General features: G+C 39.2%; 1 protein-coding gene across 7 annotated transcripts in view; it reads right to left on the bottom strand.

Moving 5' to 3' along the window:
- The window catches only part of FAM184A (family with sequence similarity 184 member A), a 77352-nt gene extending 57648 nt beyond the window's left edge, over positions 1–19704 (bottom strand). For 6 of the 7 annotated variants that reach the window (XM_018077912.2, XM_018077909.2, XM_018077910.2 and 3 more), the window contains exon 1: positions 19639–19686. In XM_018077912.2, coding sequence (XP_017933401.1) covers positions 19639–19668 — 30 coding nt within the window. In that variant the 5' untranslated portion in view covers positions 19669–19686. Of the gene's footprint in view, positions 1–19638 lie in introns of all 7 variants that reach the window. The other variant, XM_018077914.2, reaches the window with a different exon arrangement.
- Positions 19705–21114: the final 1410 nt, after the last annotated feature.

Genomic DNA, 21114 nt, shown 5'->3' with positions numbered 1-21114 from the left:
GGCACCTGCAGACCGGTGGAGAGAGGAGCCCACACTGGAGCAGGTTTTCCTGGTAGAACTTGTGACGTGTGAGGGAGCCACGCTAGAGCACCCTGTGGAAAAGTGACCCATGTTGCAGCAGTTTGTGAAGACTGTTGCCCATGGGATGGACTCACATCTGAGAGGTTCATGAAGGGCTGTCTCCTGTGGGAGGGATCCCATGGGGAGCAGGGGAAGGACTCCTCTCCCTGAGCAGCAACAGAAATGACAAGTGACTGTAACCCCCATTCTCCATCTCCCTGTGCCTCTGGGGGAAGGAAGTAGAACCTGGAAGGAAGTGGGGGAAGATGTTTTTAGGATTTTGCTTCTCGCTATCCTACTCTGATTCTGCTAGTAACAAATTTAATTAATATCCCCACTTTGAGTCTGTTTTGCCCATGACAGTGGTTGGTGAGTGATCTCTCCCTGTCCTTATCTCAAATCATGAACCCTTAGTTATATTTTCTCTCCTCTGTCCAGCTGCAGAGGGGAGTGAGAGAGAGGCTTTCGTGGGTACCTGGCATACAGCCAGGGTCAACCCACTACAAAGAGGAAAACTTACTTGACAATATGCAATTTGGATTTTGGAGAACAGGTGAAGTTGTTATTCCTACTAAGTCTAGAAGACGGAAGAGCAGAAAAAATGAGAATGGTAGATACCTAACATGTATTAGATATAGCACGCAGACCCTATATACTGAAAGCTCTTCTAATTTGATTTTCAGGATGTTCATAGTAAAGTTACTTAAAAAATCAAACGAATAACTTAAACACTGATGAAATACAAGTTCACTTCATAAAGGTTTTTTAAATAATCATGACCCGGCTAAAGCATGACAGACAGATACAATGCTGCACCATTGTATCTGGGTGAGACATCACCCCTAGTGCTTTGTATGACCTGGTACTTAATCCCCCACTTGGCTACTACACAACATCTATTTCTGAGAGAAATGCTCAGCTGTTCTACACTGGCATTGCTGGCTTTAATGGAGTTACATAAATTTGTACAGAGTTCAGCAGTCCAATTCCATACATTCATACTGCGCTGTTCTCAAATAGAGCTACTTCCAAGCAATATATTACCTGCATGACTAAGACATTTTGTTTTATTAACTGCACATAAATTTGCTTTCTGTGCCAAAGCATAAAACCAACTTGCAAAGTAAGTCAAAACAGAGTTTAGTCTAAGTTTCAATCTGATCATGATATCAAAAATATTTTCATGGTGACAGATTTCAATACAACCCAAGGAAAGACTCTTATGAAAGAGCAAAAAAGTGTTTAGAAAAAGCTTCAAAAGTTAGTCAGAATGGAAGCAAATACCAGCAGAAAATAGTTTAAATGCTTCGTAATGGCTCCTTGAAAATCAGCACTTATTTTCAACTTGGCCAATATCTGTAAGTCAAGCTAAGTGGCTCTAAACCACATACCTGCTTAACCAATAAGGAGAGCTCTACTACACAAATGTTACTAAAATACAACAGCTATTTACAAAGCTTCTCGGAATACTTCAACACTATGACTTCAAAATTATTTGATTCATTCCAAATCATCAGCATTGTTTCAGAACTACAATACAGAAAAAATACAGATGCCATATTTCCATCTGCTTTAATTACTCACACACCATAGTAAGCTGCTCCTTTCCTTTTCTGGTTTCTGTATTTAGTATCATCAAATTACATCTTAATAGTCAGCCACAGTTAATGAAGCTGGAATTTTTTTCCAGACCTTATCTCATTCAGAAATTTCCCTCACTCCCTGCATATTTTTAAGAGCAAAAAATATTTTCTAATTCACCACTGCATTACTTTATTCCTTTTCTTAATAGAAAGCTATTCATATTACTCCTTGAAAGAGCATACACACAAGAAAAACAGCCTTTTGGTGCAAAATATACGAGTGATGGCACTGAAGTGAATTTTCTTCACTAGGATCAAATGGCTTAAAGGATAACATTCACTGAGATTGAAATGATGAGAGCCTAAAAGGATGAAGAGAAATTGAAAGCATACAAAGCATATATCAACAACGAATCTGTCACACTTAGAGATTCTCAATTTAGAGTAAAAAACCAATCATATAAAAAGAGTAAGATTAGGCAGTTGATTCCGTTTATTGCCTAAAAGCAAAGCTTAAGTTTTTTTATTTTCTAAAATCAATTCTTATTTTGAAAAGGCCACTATAAAAAATGTCTAACAGTCATAAACAATTATATTGACATAAATTATATTTTGTCTCCTTTTTTTTTGCTAGGCTTGGCAAAATTATTCTTCATACAATCACATCTGTACTTTCACCTCCTTTATTTTCATCAGAAAGAAACATTTCAGTCATGCAGTTATTTGTACTACACAAAAAAATGTCATAAGACTCAAAAGAATCCAAAATCTAAATAATCACCATCCCATTTCCTTCAAAATCTATTTCCTTGTTTCATCATTCATGTTCATTTACATTATAATTCAAGACTAAAAACTTACTCTTAAATCTTAATCTATTCCACCACCAAATCTAACCTCCTACTAACTTTTACCATTTGAAGTATCATGTTTTCAAACATTTAGTTTTCACTAGATGTTTATGATTAAAAACTGTCCGGTCACTGACTGATTTTGGATTTCTTCACACATGGCTTAGCCCAAAACACATAGCTTTTAAATAACTAAGGATATGCAAGGCAAGTTGTCTTACTTTTTAGGAAAAAATAATTTTTGTGGAAGTACTCACTAATATTGGGAACTGACATTAACTATTTAGAATGAAAAGGATTTGTTTTTTCTTTTATTTGGCAAGGGGAGGAAGAGGGGAAAGCAGGGGTGGTAAAGACATTTCCAGAACTGTGGAAATGTGAAGGAAAATGAAATATCTCCATTTCTAAATCTGCTCTAGAGGATATCCAAAGCAATATTTCTGAGTGCCATCACCTGAAAATGTCACAAGTACTTTTGGAAAATTGTAAATGAAGCTGACACTAAAGAAAGATGATCTCTGTTCCTCTTAGTTTGCTTGTAAACCTGAAAGCAAGGCATAGTCAGCATTATTATCACTCATACATGCTATTCAGTCTTACTGACGAGTCCTCAAGTGTTGAGCTGATGAAAACATTAGCAAAAGGTTTCTTGTATTCAGTTTTCTAAAAGAAACAGCAGTACTGTATGACAGAGAAAAGGTCTTCCCAGTTTCCTCTTCCCCATCAAAACAGAGTTCATTTTTGCACTCTCTCTGCCTGCAGGTCTTTTCCTCTCAATGCATGATCTATTTTGAGTTTTATTTCTGCAAGAGCTTCTGCAGATTCTATGCAATTCCAGTATCTAGAGGTTCCTCACAGCAGAAGAGACCACACAGACAAGAATATACCACTCGGCTCTATGGAGCAAAGAAGAAATCTTCATCAGTGTTTTCAATAGCAAACAAGTCCATTTCTTGCTCATAATTGTCTCTCTACTTTCCAGGTCTGTTTAAGTGAAGGAAAGGCACAGAGCCTTCCAAAAAAGTATGCACCTATGCAGGAAAGTGTATGCTTTTCACCTATTAGTGAAAAGCATACACTGCAAGACTCTCAACTTGATATTTTCATCTACAGCATTTTTCACTTTCTAGAAGGTATTAACTACAAATCATCTCTGGAAGCTTTAGTGGTAAATGATCATTTTCCAGAACAAATAAAGGAAATTCCAGCCAGAATTTTGTCTATTCATGGAATTTTTAATAATTGCAGAAGAATTTGAGCCACTTCCCCAGAAATATTATACTATCTTGAAGTAATTTCTCTTCCCTTCCTCTGGAAAAAAAACTATCCAGATTTTATCTAAAAAAAAATAAAATTCATGTTCAAACTAAGGATTGATCACCAATTACACTCGTTTGTTTTTTTTTAATGTAGGTTATAGAAGCAAAACCATAAATTAAGTACAAGGTGGCATAGTTCACTTTTGCTCAAATCACACCAGTTGAGACTCCAAGTTTACTGTCAAAGCCAAGCCCGAGATGAATCTAGGACAAGTTTGCAGTGGCCTACTGGGATACTTTCCAGGTATCTATCATGCAATGAAAAAAATTTGTTATTTCCCAGCTACATCTCAGTATTTACACAATACTAGCTATTAGTTTTGACACTTGACACCCACAGTTTAAAGGTTTGACACACTATTAAAGAAACCATGTATGCAGAATCACAGAAAAACTGAGGTTGGAAGTTCATCTGGAAGTCATATAGTCCAACTTCCCTGTGCAAAGCATAGCTACAACAGACAGTACTGGGTCTTGCTCAAGTAGGTTTTGAATATCTCCAAGGAAGGAAACTCCTCAACTTCTCTGGGCAACCTGTGACAAAATTCAACCATCCTCACAGCAAAACAAGTGTTTTCTTATGTTTTAGTTTGTGCCTATTGCCTTATGTTTTCATGAGACACCACTAAGAATATGCCTGCTCAGTCTTCTTTACTCCCTACCATCTGGTATACACATACACTCACAAGATCCCCCCGCGAGCCTTCTCTTCTCCAGGCTAAACAGTCCCAGCTCTCTCTGCCTCTCCTACTATGACAGATGGTCCAGTCCCTTCATCATCCTAGTGGCCTTTTGCTGGACTTACTCCAGTATGTCCACACCTCTCTCTTACTGGGGAGCCCTAGAACTGGACCCACCACTCCGGGTGTGTTTCACCAGTGCCGAATAGAGGGGAAGGATCACCTCCCTCGAACTGCTGGTGACGCCCTTTCTAACGCAGTCCAGTATGCCACTGACCTCCTCTGCCAAAGGCACGTTGCTGGACCATGTTCAATTCATGGTCTGTCAGGACCCCGGGGGCCTTTACTGCTAAGCTGCTTTCCAGCCAGTCGATTTTGTGCTGCCCCAGATGCAGGCCTCCACATGAGGTTCCTGTCTGTGCACTCCTCCAGCCTGTCCAGCTTCGAACAGCAGCACATCCATCTGTTTTATCAACCACATGTCCCACTTTTGTATTGGCTACAAACTTGCTAAGTGTGCATTCTGTCTCATCATCCAAGTCACCAACAAAGATGTTAAACAGTACTGTCCTCATTATCGTCCTCTAGGGCACACCATTAGTGACCAGCCCCCAGCTGAGCTTCACACAGCTGACCACAACACATTAAGTCCAGAGTTTCAGTGAGTTTTTAGTCTACCTTAAGGTCTACTTGTCCAGCACTCACAGGCACACAACAAAGAGCAGAGAAGATGTAACCAATCTTAAATTTCCTTAAAAACAGTCACACAAAAAAAAAAAAAGAATAAATATATTCTTTCTCCTAGTATGCAGCAGTTCCTTTCACCACAAGTTTTCTAAACCATTTGATAAAAATTAAAGAAAAATATAAGAAAAAAAAAAAAGATTGTGTATATTTAGGTGGGAAAACTGTAATATCTCCATTAGAGACCTACAAGGAAACTGATGTCCTGGTAAAAGCATACAATTATATTGCTTTGTCCTAAAGCATCTCTTTTTCCATTCATCCCAATAAATACAGTAAGTAGAATCATGACCACTCAGTTACCAGTTCAACATCTGTATTTTCTTGTTATGGTTATCCAGTCGAATCTAAACGTCATCAGTGATATAATCCTCTGGAGAGCTACACTAGTGAATGTGCTTAAAAAGTTGTCTCATGCAATTGCAATAAAGCCTTCTACAATTTCTTCTACAAGAAGCTTATTTTAAGAGTATTTATATTGTAAATGATTTGCCTCTTTTACAATACTTGCTTTATTTCACATGAAATGGGAGACACTAACTCCTCTTCCAGCAATTCACTGTACATAGTAGGTAAGACTGTTCAGAATTTTTCACTTCCAACAAAAATTCCCCACACCTGATGGGTCAGTCCAATAAGGAGCTTAATCTAAGACCTCAAGTTTTGGCTGTGATGAACTACCTTAAGAAAAAAAAATATCTGTGATAGCTAACACGGTAAAGATGATTAAAGGAAAATCAAGAAGTCTTCTTTCAGCATATATATTACTTTAATTCAGCAAATGAGAAAATAGTGGCAATCTTAAATTAAGGAATACATATAAATCAAACACACGTAGATTTACAAGAAAAAAAAGAAGATTAAAAAAACCAAATCACCGAGCACTTGTGTGCAACTTCACCTTAAATAATCAGCTCGAGGCCTCTGGCGTTGAGGTGGGTACAGGTCTGTATCACGCACTTGTCAGTTTTTATATATTCAGTGTCTCAAACAAACATGCCTAGTTCCGACTACTAGTGCAAAACTCTCCATTTTTTACACAAAAAGGGAAATGAATAAAAAATAAGCTAAATTGGTGGCATATTGCAAAATGCACAGTTGGTTAACAGAAAAATTTAAGAATGATCTATGTAACTCATATACAAAGAACACACTGATAGAATGCTGAGAAATTATTCCAAGGCACATTTTAAGACTTTTCTGTGTACCATGCAACTTCTAGTACATCAGTTGTAATTTGATATCATTATAAATGTTGTCTTAACTTGGTAAGAAACAGCATGGAACAATTTATTTTCAGACTAAAATATTTAACAGTCAACAGCAAATTTGCTAAAGTTTTCAGATACTTTTTCAAAGTGGAATTCAAATTTAGCTAGCAAATACCATTTATGCTTTGGTTTGTTGGTGTTTTTTTAACATCACTCTTACACATTAAGGAAAAGTATCTTCAGCAATTGATGCACCACTGTGCCCATTACACAGTCAGAAAAGGTTCAAAGGAAGGTGAAAATTTTTGATATTTAGCTTTTTGTTCTGCTTTTAGCAGATTGTCTCCCTAATTCTAATCTATACTTTAGAAGAATTTCCATTGCTTTCTACCTATAGTTTAAGGGTTAAAAAGACTGCATACAATACAGCTTCCAAAACATAATCTCTTCCATGAAAGTGTAAGGTTATTTATAATAACATTAAAAATTAACAAGCTTGATGCATAACGACAGAGCCATGTACATTTCAGAAATGTCTCCTTTTACAAATAAAAAGTTAAATAAATGCTTGCACTTGATGGTTTGCCATAGACTTTTCATAAAGTTCTTAATATACCTCCTATATTTTGCATAATCTTCAATCACAAAACCAGATACAAAATACACTGGAACTCAATGCAGAGTTTCCAACTAATTCATTGAAGTGCCACGAAAATTAAACATTAACAATTCCAGTGTATCATAATAAAGAAACAACATCACCCCCAACCCAAACATGAACATCGAAAAATATGCAAAAAGCAGTAATGGACTGGTTACTAAAGTAAACCCCTGCACTTACCAAGAATTAGATTTCCTTTGTACTCCATTACAAAAACTCCAAACCTTGAGGTCCAACAGAAGCTAAAGAAACCCAATCATCTCAGTTTCTCAGGTCACGTTAAAAAAAAATGAAAACTGAAGTTTTCAGTGCTTTGGGATCATATGCAAGGATTAGCCCTCTAATGAACAGGAATAACATAGGTATTCACTCTTCATTCAACTGGTAACAACTATTTCCTCCTGTTACAGACTTATTCAGGATTTACCTGCAACAACAAATCAATACCCTTGTGCTGGGAGAGGTGTGGCAGTACCAACACCCAATCAAAAGCCCTTTTCAGTTTTGGCATGTTAACCACTAACAATAAAGTTATGTCAGAAACAAGCATTACAAATCTGTAGCACAGTTAGCTTTGGGTGATTTCCCAAGACATTAAATCTTGAGAAGCATAATGAAGAAAAAAAAATAAAAAGAAAAAAAGATTCTGTGACAGATGTACAAATTCCCCAATCTGCTTTCCTGAGAGAAAGAATCACATTTACCCTCTAATCACCTAGTTAGAATATAGTTGACATATCTGCTATATGATTAGACCTTAAATTGCTGCAAGGAAAACAAGATAGACCAAAGGCTACTCTCAAGTTGTGTTTTAGTCTCAAAGCTGCATTTCCCTTCACATTTATTTCTTGAATATTTGCATATTTGATTTTTGCCTTTCAGGTATACAGATCCCTAAGGATCTTCACTCTTCACTTTCTATATATTTCCTATACAAACAAATGAATTTTCTCTCACCAGAGTGATATTAAGTTCAGGATTTCCTAAACCAAGAAGTAGCAACACCTAAGTGGTGAAAAAAGGTGAAAAAGGTAGTCATCTTACAGACCCGTATCATTGTTTTTGATTAATCATCAAAATAAGTGTTTTTTAAGTAGTATGTTGTTTCAAGATGCAAATTCCTCTTGTTTTGAGGGCTTGCGAATCTTAGATACTGTGGGCAGCATCCAGAAATAGAATACATACCTTGAATGAATTTCATGACAAGACAATTGTATTTCCAAGTTTTTAAGGTCCTTAAAAGCTAAAAATGCAGCTATTTCAGAACAGAATAAACCCAAATACAAATCCTGTAGGAATAAATCAAGGGATTCTTTTGTATGTTTCCTAAGTCAGCTTTAGAAAAATCAAACATGAACCCCCCTTTCAGAGTCCCAACAATGTGAATGAAGTACTGGTGTTTATTCAGATATACTCAAACACTTCTTAATTTGCTAGTTGACAGAACTCCCTGAAAAATGCCAGTGCTTGTGCTTGTTTTTATTTTCATTTCTTTGTCCTTTTTTTTTTTTTGGCCTGGTTTTTGTGAAGACACTACAAAATGGCATGGCACACACTTTCAGAGAAATAATTCCCTGCACTTACCTTCACAGTGTTCAGCGTAATCAATGCTATAGCTCACCACACTGACTACATAAAAGGATTGGGAAATTGTAGTTATATAAGTCGGGCCTCTAACGAGATCTTGCCACTAGGGAAATGTACTGGTTTGCATAAACCAAGTAAAACTCGGCTGCTGTTGACACTAGTGAAGCTAAAACATCGAGGTAGCCCCGCACTGGGCACCCCGGAGAGCGGCAGCTGCCGCCCGGCTGGCCACGGAGCAACACGGGGCAAGAGAACAATTCAACAGTGCCAACACAGCCGACAGGCAAAGCGTCAGACAAGGCTCCTCTTCACAGGGGCAGAGCCTCACAAGTCTTCCACAAAGCACACAGACAGCCTCAGCCTTCGCTAACATATGTATGTCAATCAGTTCTTGCAGATAAACTTAAGACTACTCTCAATTCTTTGACAAAGCTACTGGGTTTTTATGCTTCCCAGACCAGAGAACTTTATTGCGTTCTGTAGCCTTAAATAAATTATTCCTTTTTCTATAAGAATCCCTTTTCTATACATAAGAACAGACAAGGCTCAAGCAAATCCAGAGTCAAATATACCACATGAGTCAGGACTTCATTAAGACTTTCTCTACAAAAATTTCATATAGGCACACACAGAAGCTACAGTTTACGATCATCATGTAACTCTTTTCGATATCCTATAGTGAACAGGCATTTTACTTCTGTCTCCAACTTCACCAAAGTGTTTTGAAAGCAGGAAATCTAGTTTCCCTCAGGACCAGCGAGCATAAGTCCATAAAAAAACCCAAACAAAACCACACACAGAAAAAGACAAACAAAACAACAGCAAAATCCCAACCCAAAACATTTTAAAATTTCCATTAGAGGAAAATCATCTATTACACAAACAGCTTTGTCAAAAAAAAACCCAAAACAAAACAAAAACCCAACAATCTGGGATTTGAAATCTAGTTTATCCTACAGTATCAACTCATAGCTATGAAAAAGAATGCAAATGAACAGAAGCTAAACTTGTTTCAGGCTCTTCACTTGTACAGAAGGTGCAGGGATACTTACTAATGCAGTGTCTGTCCAAACATAATGGTAAGAATTGCAACTGCTTGCATTCGGTATTTCGAGGTAAGACAGAACATATCTAATACACCAAATTGCCATGTATACCTTTTTGATCCACAATATGGACCATTCACAAGATGTGAAGTAGAGCATGGAAATAATGAAAGGCAAGAGAAGAATCATGGGAGGAGAACGAATGGCCACAGAACACTCCCAGGTCAGTTCAAAGAACATGTAAACTGATCTTTGTGTCAAAGCCCAGTCTCAGCACAAAGCAAATGGACATATGCTTTTAAAACAAAAGAAAAGAAAAAAAAAGGGGGACAAAGAAAGGTCTGACTGAATTTTATGGCATAGGAATTTAATGGAACTGTAAACCAACACTATATTGTTAGATACAATATGGAAAGCTAGTGAACAACTTAACCATAATAACAGATTAGAAGTTTCAAATAAATTTCTACCATTCCGTGGCACAACACAAAAAGTATTTTTTTTTAATAAATAAACTATGTCGGCGATACAGGTTAACGTTGAGAAGAAACACATATACAGATTTTCAAGCTGTTGCGTTTTTTTTAGCCTATAAACACATAATTGATTACTTATTACTACCAGCTACAATAAACTACATTTTAAGAGTGAAATCTACACTTACAATTATGCAAAGCAGTTAAATCAAAAAATTAAAGTCCTTTCTTAACCTTTATTACAGAAATAATTTACCATTATTTTCATTTGCCAAATTTTGAAGGGACAAAGACAGTCAAAGAAGATTACTGTAATACATTTGAGTACGACCTATCCAAACACATCAGCATACATATTGCAAAATACTAGATCTAAGAAGGCAGTGTCAGACACCCTTTACTAAAAGTTATAGCTTTCAGTCATGTTTTGAGCAAAAATATTGTTCCATTAAAAATCTTTGGATTATAGCCCACCTGCTTATAAAAATATTACAGTTCAGGTTTCTAGAAGTTAAATTTTAGGAAACTGGATGGAAAGATTACTTTAATCTCATAAAAATGAAAATAGAAAGTAAGTATTTCTTATATTCACCTCATACTACTTTTTGTACTTGAAAGGTTGTCTTTCATTTAATGGCAGCATCTTGAACAAGAAGGACTTCATGAACTTTTTAACAGTAGCTATTTTTAAAAGCTGTCATTTTGAGACTAGCCAAGTGACAATCGCAGCAAAAGGTTGTTCTTCCTCCTACCCTTCTAGGTTCAGTTAGAAGAGCCTGACTGAGGAAACAGAACCAGGTAATACGCATTAAGTAGGACAAGATGGTGAATAGCTTTAGACTGGTTTTGTTTCTTCTGGTTATTTTTGGAATGCAATGCCTTTGGTTACTGGTATGACATCAGTCATTAGGAAAATACATAGAAGCCTGGCTTACTACTGCTAAACTCGAATCAGCCAAGAGACATATACATCTGATTTCATAATGTTATGTTGAGATTTGCTGGGTTTGTTTAACAGTAAGCCTGCAAACAGTAAGAAAAAGTTAGTGACTATTTAAGGTAATGCTCTCCTCCTTAACACAGTTCAAAGGAGAATGAAGCTTTCAATGGAGAATTGGAAGGGTGGGAAACAGCAATGTCATTGACAAAATTACTGGTTTTATTAAAGCCAAAGCCCGAGTTCAGAGAATGAGATATTGAAATAATTTCAGTGCTTAGAAGCTACTTAAGGCTAGAAGTTGCTATACCAATACAATGACTTACTACAAGTAACACTTTTGCACATGTATTAGATGCAGTAAGCCTCTAATTGTACTTCTAGACATGAAAAAACAAAGTATGTGTGACCAATAGGTTGCATGACAATAATAAATATTCAAACATACAAACAGTGTTATTGTTAAATACAGTTTTACTGCATTTGAAGAAAGTACAACACCACTATGTCTAAACTGTAATCTGACTTCTTCTAAAGAAGTGGCAAGTCTCATCCATTTGAAACAACTTCTTTGCACATTCATGGTATTCCAGATACCAACCCAAAAAAAGCCCCAAAAAGACACACACAAAAACCAACCAACCAAATAAACAAAAAAAACCCAACAAAAAACCCAAAACAAAACAAAAAAAAAAAGAAAAACCAAAACCCAGCTGTCTTCTGCTGATACAATTTTATAAGACTTGTCAAAAATCTCCTTGCAGAATTGAGTACTTCAATGTCCTGTACATATGCTAATTTATAACTGCACAGAGAAATTAATCTATAAATACCTTGTACAGTTACAGGGAGTTCAACTATTGATTTCATTTTTCAAATACATAAAAGACTCTCCACTTTACAACTTTTGCATCTGGAGGAAAGCATTTCAGTATTACACTCAATTCTCAACTGACATATTATTGATTTTATCTAAATCAAGAAAATTGCAAAAGACTTCTTTCATAATGCAGTACTTAGCTTAAAACAGTAATAACAACAAAACCCCAAATCAAAATAAATTCAAAATATTTCTTATTTTTTTTTTCACAAGCTTTATATCATCCTATGTAAAAAGCAGCTGAAGGTTGACAGATTTTAAATTTCATGGATGTTGCAATATCAGGTTTCATTTATGACCTGCATGTTCTTTCTTCTTTAGTTTTTTAAATTTTGACATGTTGATAACATTGAACTTCATACTAAAATCCCTATCTTTCAGGTTTTTCCTTAAATATCCTTAGTGTGCTGATGCACAGTTTTTAACAGCTGAAGTAAGTGCCAGAGCAATAACATTTAACAGTTTTCCAGCTCCTTGTAACTATATTATTTGATGTAGCAATGAATAAGAAAGAGGATACATACAGAATCATAGAGTGATTTAGGTTGGAAAAGATCCTTAAGATCATCAGGTCTACCTCTAAACTAACACTTCCAAATCCACCACTAAACTATGTTCCTACGTGTCAGGTCATATTATTCATCCTCTCCCCCAGTTTATTTGTTGCTTCATTTTGAGTATTCTTTTGGATGCTTGTAAAATGTGGAGAAAAAAACACCGAAACCAAAATGATCTCAGAGAAGCTGATATATGCACAAGTATATTAAAGAGGCATTTTAGACTAGTAGCTTATGTGAATGTGTGATCAGACAGTTTTTCAACACCATCACACTTTCAATTACACACACATACAGAACATATCTTTAGAACATAAAGCTGTCAGTAGTCTCAAAAGAACTACAAGTTACTAGACAACCATTAAACCCATGTGGGTGGAGAGTAAAGGAATTTTACTTGAGTATATATTTTTTAATATTAAAAATATTTCATTCTTGTCCTACTTCTTTCTTCTTGATGTCTTGTGATAAAAGACTGTGAAGTCATTGACCTAATTCACACATATCACAACACTGAGCTCTAAAATATACCCATACCAGGTCCATGTAGAAAGTATGTCTCACCTCTTAAGTTTGCAATGATAATGAATGGAAGAACCATTTGAGACAGATATATGGTCCTGAGGTCTCCTAAGTATCACAATAATTAACTTATTTCAATTAGTCCTGATTGGGAAATCACAGAACTAAATAAGAGTTCCCAGACATCATATCAGCAATGTCAACCTTTTTCTTTTTTTTTTTCCCCTTTTCTTTTTTAAAGATGCCTGATCTCTTTTTTAGAAACAAAGAGCGTACTAACTAGAACACCACATACCATAATTCTTGTCCTACAAAATGTGGAAGGAAGCCACAGGTGCTTTAAAGCAATTCCCAGTACATCAGCCAGCAAGTATTTGGATAAAGACAATAACTGATGGTTTTATTGAAGGCCTGCAGAAGATATTGAAAGCCTTGAAGTTCTACTTCTTCTGAACTCTGCCAGATGGTATTAAAGACATGACATTTTTACCCAGTCCCATCTTTGCCCTTGTACCATTATGGGTACAGAAAACTTCTCTTCTATGAGTTGCTCCCTGCTAAGACCATAATTACTGCAGAACAAGGACACAGAACACCATGCAGAAAGAGTCTGACAGGAAAGATGGAGAGACTACACTAGCATGATTTAAAAAAGAAAAGTTTTACAACACTTGCTTCAGAAATATCGTTTATGTCTAACTTTCTCAGTTCCTACCTTCAGTCTCTCCTGTCTTAGAAGACTTACTTCAGCTATCTTTGGAATAATTAACACAAAACAAAATTGAATATCTCCAGAGAAATGTAAATGAATTGAATATCTAATATTACATTTTCATATCTTTTAGTTCTTGAAAACCATTTCTTAATGTAATAACATAACATTTATTCCCACACTACCAGTCAGAAGCATATGAAAAATACTGACATTAAAATATGTACTTAAATCACACCCGCCTCAAAATTTCAGTTCTTTTCATGCAATCCTAGAACTGTTAGCAAATACTGGCCTACTGCCAATGTTAACACACACTGGAGAGATGACATAAGGCTGCTTAAAAAGCTAAATCCAAAGTTTTCACAAAACTGTTAATGGTATCAACCATCACATGATGACAGCTAACATCAAAACAGTTCTACAGGGATTTTTAGATTCACATTTCTTCCCTGTTTTTAAGGGTTCTTTTTTTAAAGTTTTCTTATAATCCTATGCACAATGAAGCCTCTGCAAGAGGTTTAGTTGGTTTGTTCCCTGAGGCAGAATACTTACAAATAAAAACTGACAAAGTTTCACTGGAAACATTTTGTTAAGAATCATTAATATAAGTTAAACCTTATAGCCTATAAGGAACCTTATAAGGTTCCATAGAACTGCATTCTGCAATAGCTGAGAGAAACCTTTAACCATCCCAGAAAAAGAGCACATACAATAAGAAACATAAACATCTGAATTAAAGATCATCAAAATTGCTCTTCATTCTTTGAAATAAATTTACATCCCCTAGCAACTCACTAGGTTAAACTACAACATTAATGTCTATTGTCTAAGTACTTTTCTCTAACACAGGATAACAGAATGAAAGTCAAAGGAGAAAATTATGGTTTTTTTAAAAAACGCATTTTCCCAAATTTAGACAAGAAGCTGTTGGAAGAGTTGAGAACAGAATCTCGTCTCAAGAGTCTCAGATTCTAGATTCTTTTTACCCAAGTATGATGTGCCTTGGATAACTTTGTAGCCTTAGTATTTGAACTGACTTTTTTGAAACCTTTCCAGAACTGAACCATCCAGCTCTAAGCATGTTCCCAAGGAAAAACATTAGAAATTTGTACAGCTTTTCTTTTTACTAAATAGACAGAAATTATAACTGTAGGATGCAGATCATCTGCATAGCACTTACAGACCCTTCTTCCAGAATCATACAATGGTTTGGGTTGGAAAGGACCTTAAAGATCACCTGTTCCAATCCCCCCTGCCATGGGCAGGGACACCTTTCACTAAACCAGATTGTTCAAAACCCCATCCAGCCTGGACTTCAACACTTCCAGGGATGAGGCATCCACAACTTCTCAGGGCAACCAGTTCAAGTGCCTCACCACCCTCAAAGGAAAGAATTTCTTCCTAGTACCTAATCTAAATCTATCCTCTTTCTGTTTAAAGCCATTCCCCTTTAGTCTTATCACTACATGCACTTGTAAAAAGTCCCTCTTCAGCTCACTTGCAGGCCCCTTTAGTTACTGGAAGGCTGCTGTAGAGTTTCCCCAGAGCCTTCTCTCCTCCAGGCTGAACATCCCCAACTCTCTCAGTCTGTCTTCATAGGAGGGGAGCTCCAGCTCTCTGATAGTCCTTGGGGCTCTTCTCCGGACACGCTCCAGCAGGTCTAGGTCTTTCCTATGCCGGGGACCTCAGAGCTGGACGCAGTACTCCAGGTGGGATCTCAGGAGAGCAAAGCAGAGGGGGAGAATCAATCACCTCCCTCAACCTGTTGGTCACAGTTCTCTTAATGCAGCCCAGGACACTGGGCTGGTTTTCTGGGCTGCAAGAGCACATCGCTGGGTCATATTGAGTTTCTTATCAATCAATGCTCCCAAGTGCTTCCTTCTCTTCAGAGCTGCTCCAGTTAATGACCAATGTCTGCAACTAATATCATACAACAACCAATACTGAAGATTCTCATTTTATAATCCCAGCACGGATCATGCAGTTATTCCATAAAAGATTTATGTTGATGTCACAAAGCTTGGACAACAGACTTTGCAGGCACATTTAGGATATGGATTTCTCTATTGCAAATGTTCAAGCTAAAAATTACATCACAGAAAGAATAAAAAACAAACCCAACCCCACAACAAAAAAAACCCCAACAAACCAAAAACCAAGCCACTTGAATTCCTCTGGCAATACTAAAACCTAGTGCCATTCTCTCCTACTGATGCAAGCGTAGCAGCAACTTGCTTTTTGTTTCTATTCCAGTTGTCTTATGCATATATATTTAATTAGTTTGCATATTTTCATCTGCAGCAGGCATAATTCAACACTGCATTGGCACTCCTGCATGCATATATGCACAAAAGCATATATGCAATCTCATAATCGCAGTTTATTTCTTGTTGGCTTTAATCTTTGTGTCAGATGCTCCTTTATCCCAAACTGCTACACAGATCTTTCAAAATGCCTGAAAATAAGGAGCTTATACTGAAGAGGAAGACTTAAAATTGCTTCAGTTACAATTTACTGCAGTCTTTGAACATGACACGAACTATCATCTTATATTTTAAAGCTGCATTTCTAACTACTTGTTTTAACTTCCCCTGTGAATTAAGCACATTAAAGTTAAATCAAGTAAGTCTTTCTCTCACGCGCAAAAGTAAAAATGTAGTAAAGCACTTCAGAAGTGTTACACTTAGTGAAATTGATTCCTACCTTATTTTGCCTCACTCTGAATTAGAGATTAAATCCAGTTATTAAACAAATTCCACCTTTTACTTTGTGTTCCTGTATTGCTTTGACTAAAACATCAGATTCTCTCTAAGTGATGCAAAAAAGTAAGAGAGGAATCCTAATTTTGGAATTTTACATTTAATTCAAGAGTGACCTGCATCTTCTGTAGGGAAAGCATTTTCTTCTGCTCCTAATCACAGCTCATAATACAAACTGTACAAGGATAGGCAAAAATAAACTATTGAGTCACATTCCTTTCGTCAGAAGACAGAAGCTGTCTGAATAACTTAACTGTGTATATTCCTTTGACAATGCATATTTGTATTTCCTTCAACTATACTATATTAGTGGGTTTGCTTTGACCTGGTAAAGTGCCTGACTCAAGCTCTAAATCCACAGAAAGAGTTAATATATCTTCAACACACTCTTAGAGGAAAGTTGGAAGTCAAAAATAAATAAACGGGGAAAACAGTTGAAAGGTGTGTGAGAAGTATCTTACATGTGACATTAAACGACTTGAGAAGCACAATTAAGAAGTGGCTTTCCTAAAAATAAGTTCCTAAATTACTGAAGAGGAATTTTATACACACAAGGTAGTGAGCACTTGACAAAGTTAGAATAGTAGAATTTGGTCAAAAGACCTTAATAGAAATATCCTAAAATCTTTTTTGCAGCAACTTACTTCAAGAAATCTTCTGCAAAGTGAAGTTAATTCTTCTCTGGCAGTTAACTCTCCCCTTGAGACATTAAGTAGTGGGTGCATATTTTTTCCCTGTAGCTTGAGTCCTTTATTAAGATTCATTTCTGCAGCCAGCTATCAAATCAGGCTTCAGATTCTAGAGCAGATTAGAAAGTTTAGATTATACTTTACCTAGAAGTTTCTATACTTCTTTTAAGCTTCTCTTTCTGAAAGGTCAAGTAACAAACAGAAATGTAGTACCTGAGCACTCTAACTACAAAACTGTCAAAAGGTGTACCTCCACCTTAATGAAATTAATCTTATACAGCACTTTTAATCTTTAAAGTCTTAATTTTATTGTTGCAATAGGTGCAAGAGAAGTATTTTTATATACATCCTGGTTTACATTTAAAAATACTATTATTCACTCCAGGCCTTCACTCAATGTAAAGATCAGCTGATTTTCCAAGTTTTCTCCCTAAAACTTGAAAACAGAACACAAACACACAAATTAAAATATTGCCAGAATCTGCAAGTCACTGGGAAACACATACAAGATTCCAGTCCAGCAAAAGACTAATTCACTTGTAAACTCCTTTTACAAGCATATAGTTCAGAATTATTTTAAATACACAATCAGAAGACAACTCATTTGCAGTACTCTGAAGTCTTTGTCAGGACAGACATGCACACAATATATAGAATTTTAGATGAACTCAGTATGGGTCATAAAAAAAATGGAAGAAAAAACAGTATTTACTTTCACTCTTTTTACATTTTCCAATACAGATGTTCAAAATATTTCATCATCATGCATTTAAATCCATATTTAACTCACATCCACCTCAAGATATCTGATGCATAACTGAGAGTGCACAGGGCACATGCCCAGTGATGTGGAACTCATGGGTATGCACAAATGACTCCACAACAGAGGGGGAATGCTATTCCTGAAATAAACTATAAACTGCTGGGTAGTTTCCTAGAGAAAGTAAGGGAATATATCAAAGACACACACACAAAATCAAATTAGTCTTTGAAAGTATTACTTTGCATATGCACTAGGCCTTCAGGTAAAGCCTAATACATGTTTATGGTCTCTAGGTGCTTTCTGCACCTTTCAGGGAGCACAAGTCTGTAGTAACACCTTTAATGTTTTAATTTGTGATTTGTATGCACAGGGAGCAAAACCAAGGAGATTGCTCAGCTTATTTTAATTCAACTTTTCTCCTTATGAAATTAGAATTCCGCTGATATTAACATAGAAAGGAATTGGACTCTGAATTCTAAGACAAAATACCCCTCAGTCATCAGTTTTCCAACACATGAAGGTGCACAGTGTGCCATGATAAATACTATTTTTAACTGGTCGATAGTGCATCAACTGTATATAAATATGAACTGTCTCTGCTGTGAGACTGCCAGCAGTCTTCATTCTTAGTTCCAACGAAATGTCACCTTCATCCATTTTAGCATACATTTGAAGAATACTAGCAGTTCCCACAGTGCTTTTAAATGTTTTAGCTATGTAATTCTCGACAGAAATGACTTCTTCTGCTTTCTCTTTAACAAAGATAATCTGCCTCTCATTCCCTAAACAAGGCTATTTGCCTACAGCTTGAGCATCATACAAGAAAGATTACGGCACCAAAGCATTCTTTTAAGTTATTTTAAGTAAATCACAGCTGCAATCACATCTGAAACGCGGGGCCTACCAGCCTTACCTCCCCTACGATTCAAAAACACCTCGTAGCTTGACTCCAGCCTCTGTGAAAGATACAATGTATTTTCTAGGCTAGGGATGACACAATGAAATCTGTTCAATCAGCAATACTAGACCAGAGATTTTCTCACTCTTCGCCCTCGCCATCTAAGGCACTTAAGCTATTGCCAGACACCTAAAATAACACCACTACAGCAAACGGAAGGCAAGCAACACTTGAATTTCACAATTTAAAGAGATCTGGAGAAGGGCTTAAAAAAGAGCTAGAAGAGAAGCTGTAATTTTCACAGAATAAATATCAAGTACCAGCCCAGCAGCCAGGGACCCGCTCCTACACACCGGGATAGGTGGCCGCACCCGGTGGGATTCGGACACAACTATCGGGGCCGGTACTGCGGCAGCTCCCGTGAGCGGTCCGCCTCCAGCCCCGGGCTCCCGCTCCGCGGGACCGCGGGGCACGCCAAGCTCCGGCCCCCGGGGAACAAGGATGCTCCGCGGGGCAAGTCGGCCGCTCCAGGCGCAGCCTCCGAGGCACACACCCGGCTGCATCCCTCCTGGATTTGCCACCAACCCCAACAACGAGCCCCTCTCCAGGCCCATCCCTGCCCGCGCGATAGCGAGGCGCAAAGACACCGCGGAGCGGGAAGACAACCGAGGCGGCGGAGAACTCGGCGCGTCTCCCTCACCTTCGTCAGCTGGGCGATCTTCTTGCTCATTTTGAAGTGCAGGTCCGGGCTGTGCTCGGCGCCCAGCCCGCCTGTTGCCGAAGACCCGAGCGAGTTTCCCCGCGCCGGCGCGGAGCCGCGCCGTAGCCGTGCTGCGGCTGCTGCCAGCCCATCCCCGGGTCGCCCTCTTCAGCCGCACGGCCCCGCCAGCCGCTCGGGATCCTCCAACGGGAACGCTACATTTCCGCCGGCCCTGGCCTCGCACCCGAGGGCCGCGATCCGCTGCCCGAGCGGCTCCTCCCGCCTCCGGGCGCCATTCACGGCGCCGGCTCCCCGCCATGCCGCCGGCTCGGCGCCAAAGCTCTGGGGCGCCGCTGCGAGAAGCGGCGCCAGCCTTCCTCTCCTCGTCCTGCCCCCGTCCGCATCCGCCGGCAGGGCGAGGGAGGCCGGTCGGTGCGGTGGGGGCGCGGAGCAGGAGCCAGCAAGCCCCGGTTGCCGGGGCGCGCCGCCGGGGCTGCTTACGCCGCCGCAGCCCCCGCTCACTCTCCGGCCGCCGCCCGCGAGCGCGCCGCGGTCTGGCTGGTGGCTGTGGCTGTGGGCTTGTGGCTGTGGCTCTGGCTGTGGCTCTGGCTGTGGCTCTGGCTGTGGCCTGTGGCGTGCTGTGGCTGTGGCTCTGGCTGTGGCTCTGCGCTTGTGGCTGTGGCTCTGGCTGGGCCGTGACCGTGCGCGCCCCCCAGCGAGCGCGGCCCGGCCGGCAAACCGCGCCGACGCCCCCCGGCCGCCCCCGCGGAGCCGGGAAAGCTGCCGCCTATTCATGTCTGCGGGCGGGGACGGGGGCGGAGAAGGTCCTGCCGCGCGGGGGCTTGGGCGAGATGGGGGCCGGGGTGGGGAATCAGGTTTAGTGGTAGGAGCTTCAGGGGAGCTGTGCTGGTCGCCTAAGCCTTTTTTCGCGGGAAGCCCCCCGCGTGCGGCGAGGGGGTGGCCAAGGTGGGGCTCCCCAACACTGGGAGGGCACAGGGAGCGCCATGGTGCGGTGTGTGTGAGTGAATGGGTGGCCAAGGTGGGGCTCCCCAACACTGGGAGGGCACAGGGAGCGCCATGGTGCGGTGTGTGTGAGTGAATGGAGCGGGTGAGGTGTTGCTGGTCCTCGGGGGTGTACTGGGATGTACTGGTGTGTGCTGTCCCCTCACAGCAGCAGGTGGTACGGGAAAGGACCGAGTTAAAGTTGTAGTACCTGAAGTAAGCACGGGACTGCACGATTACCTCAGGTTTTGAGGGAAGTTGGGGGTCGGCCTCTTCTCCCAGGCAACCAGCGACAGGAGGAGAGGATATAGTCTTAAGCTGCACCAAGGGAGGTTTAGGTTGGACATTAGAAGGAGTTTCTTCACAGAAAGGGTGATTAGACATTGGAATGGATTCCCCAAGGAGGTGGTGGAGTCACTGTCCTTGGAGGTGTTTAAGGAAAGATGGGATGAGGCACTTACTACCATGGTATAG

Source organism: Manacus vitellinus, unplaced genomic scaffold (genome assembly GCF_001715985.3).
Source record: "Manacus vitellinus isolate BGI_N305 unplaced genomic scaffold, ASM171598v3 scaffold_4_pilon, whole genome shotgun sequence".
Lineage (NCBI taxonomy): Eukaryota > Metazoa > Chordata > Aves > Passeriformes > Pipridae > Manacus > Manacus vitellinus.
Note: the sequence above shows the minus strand (reverse complement) of the source record. Positions and strands in the feature narration are given on the sequence as shown.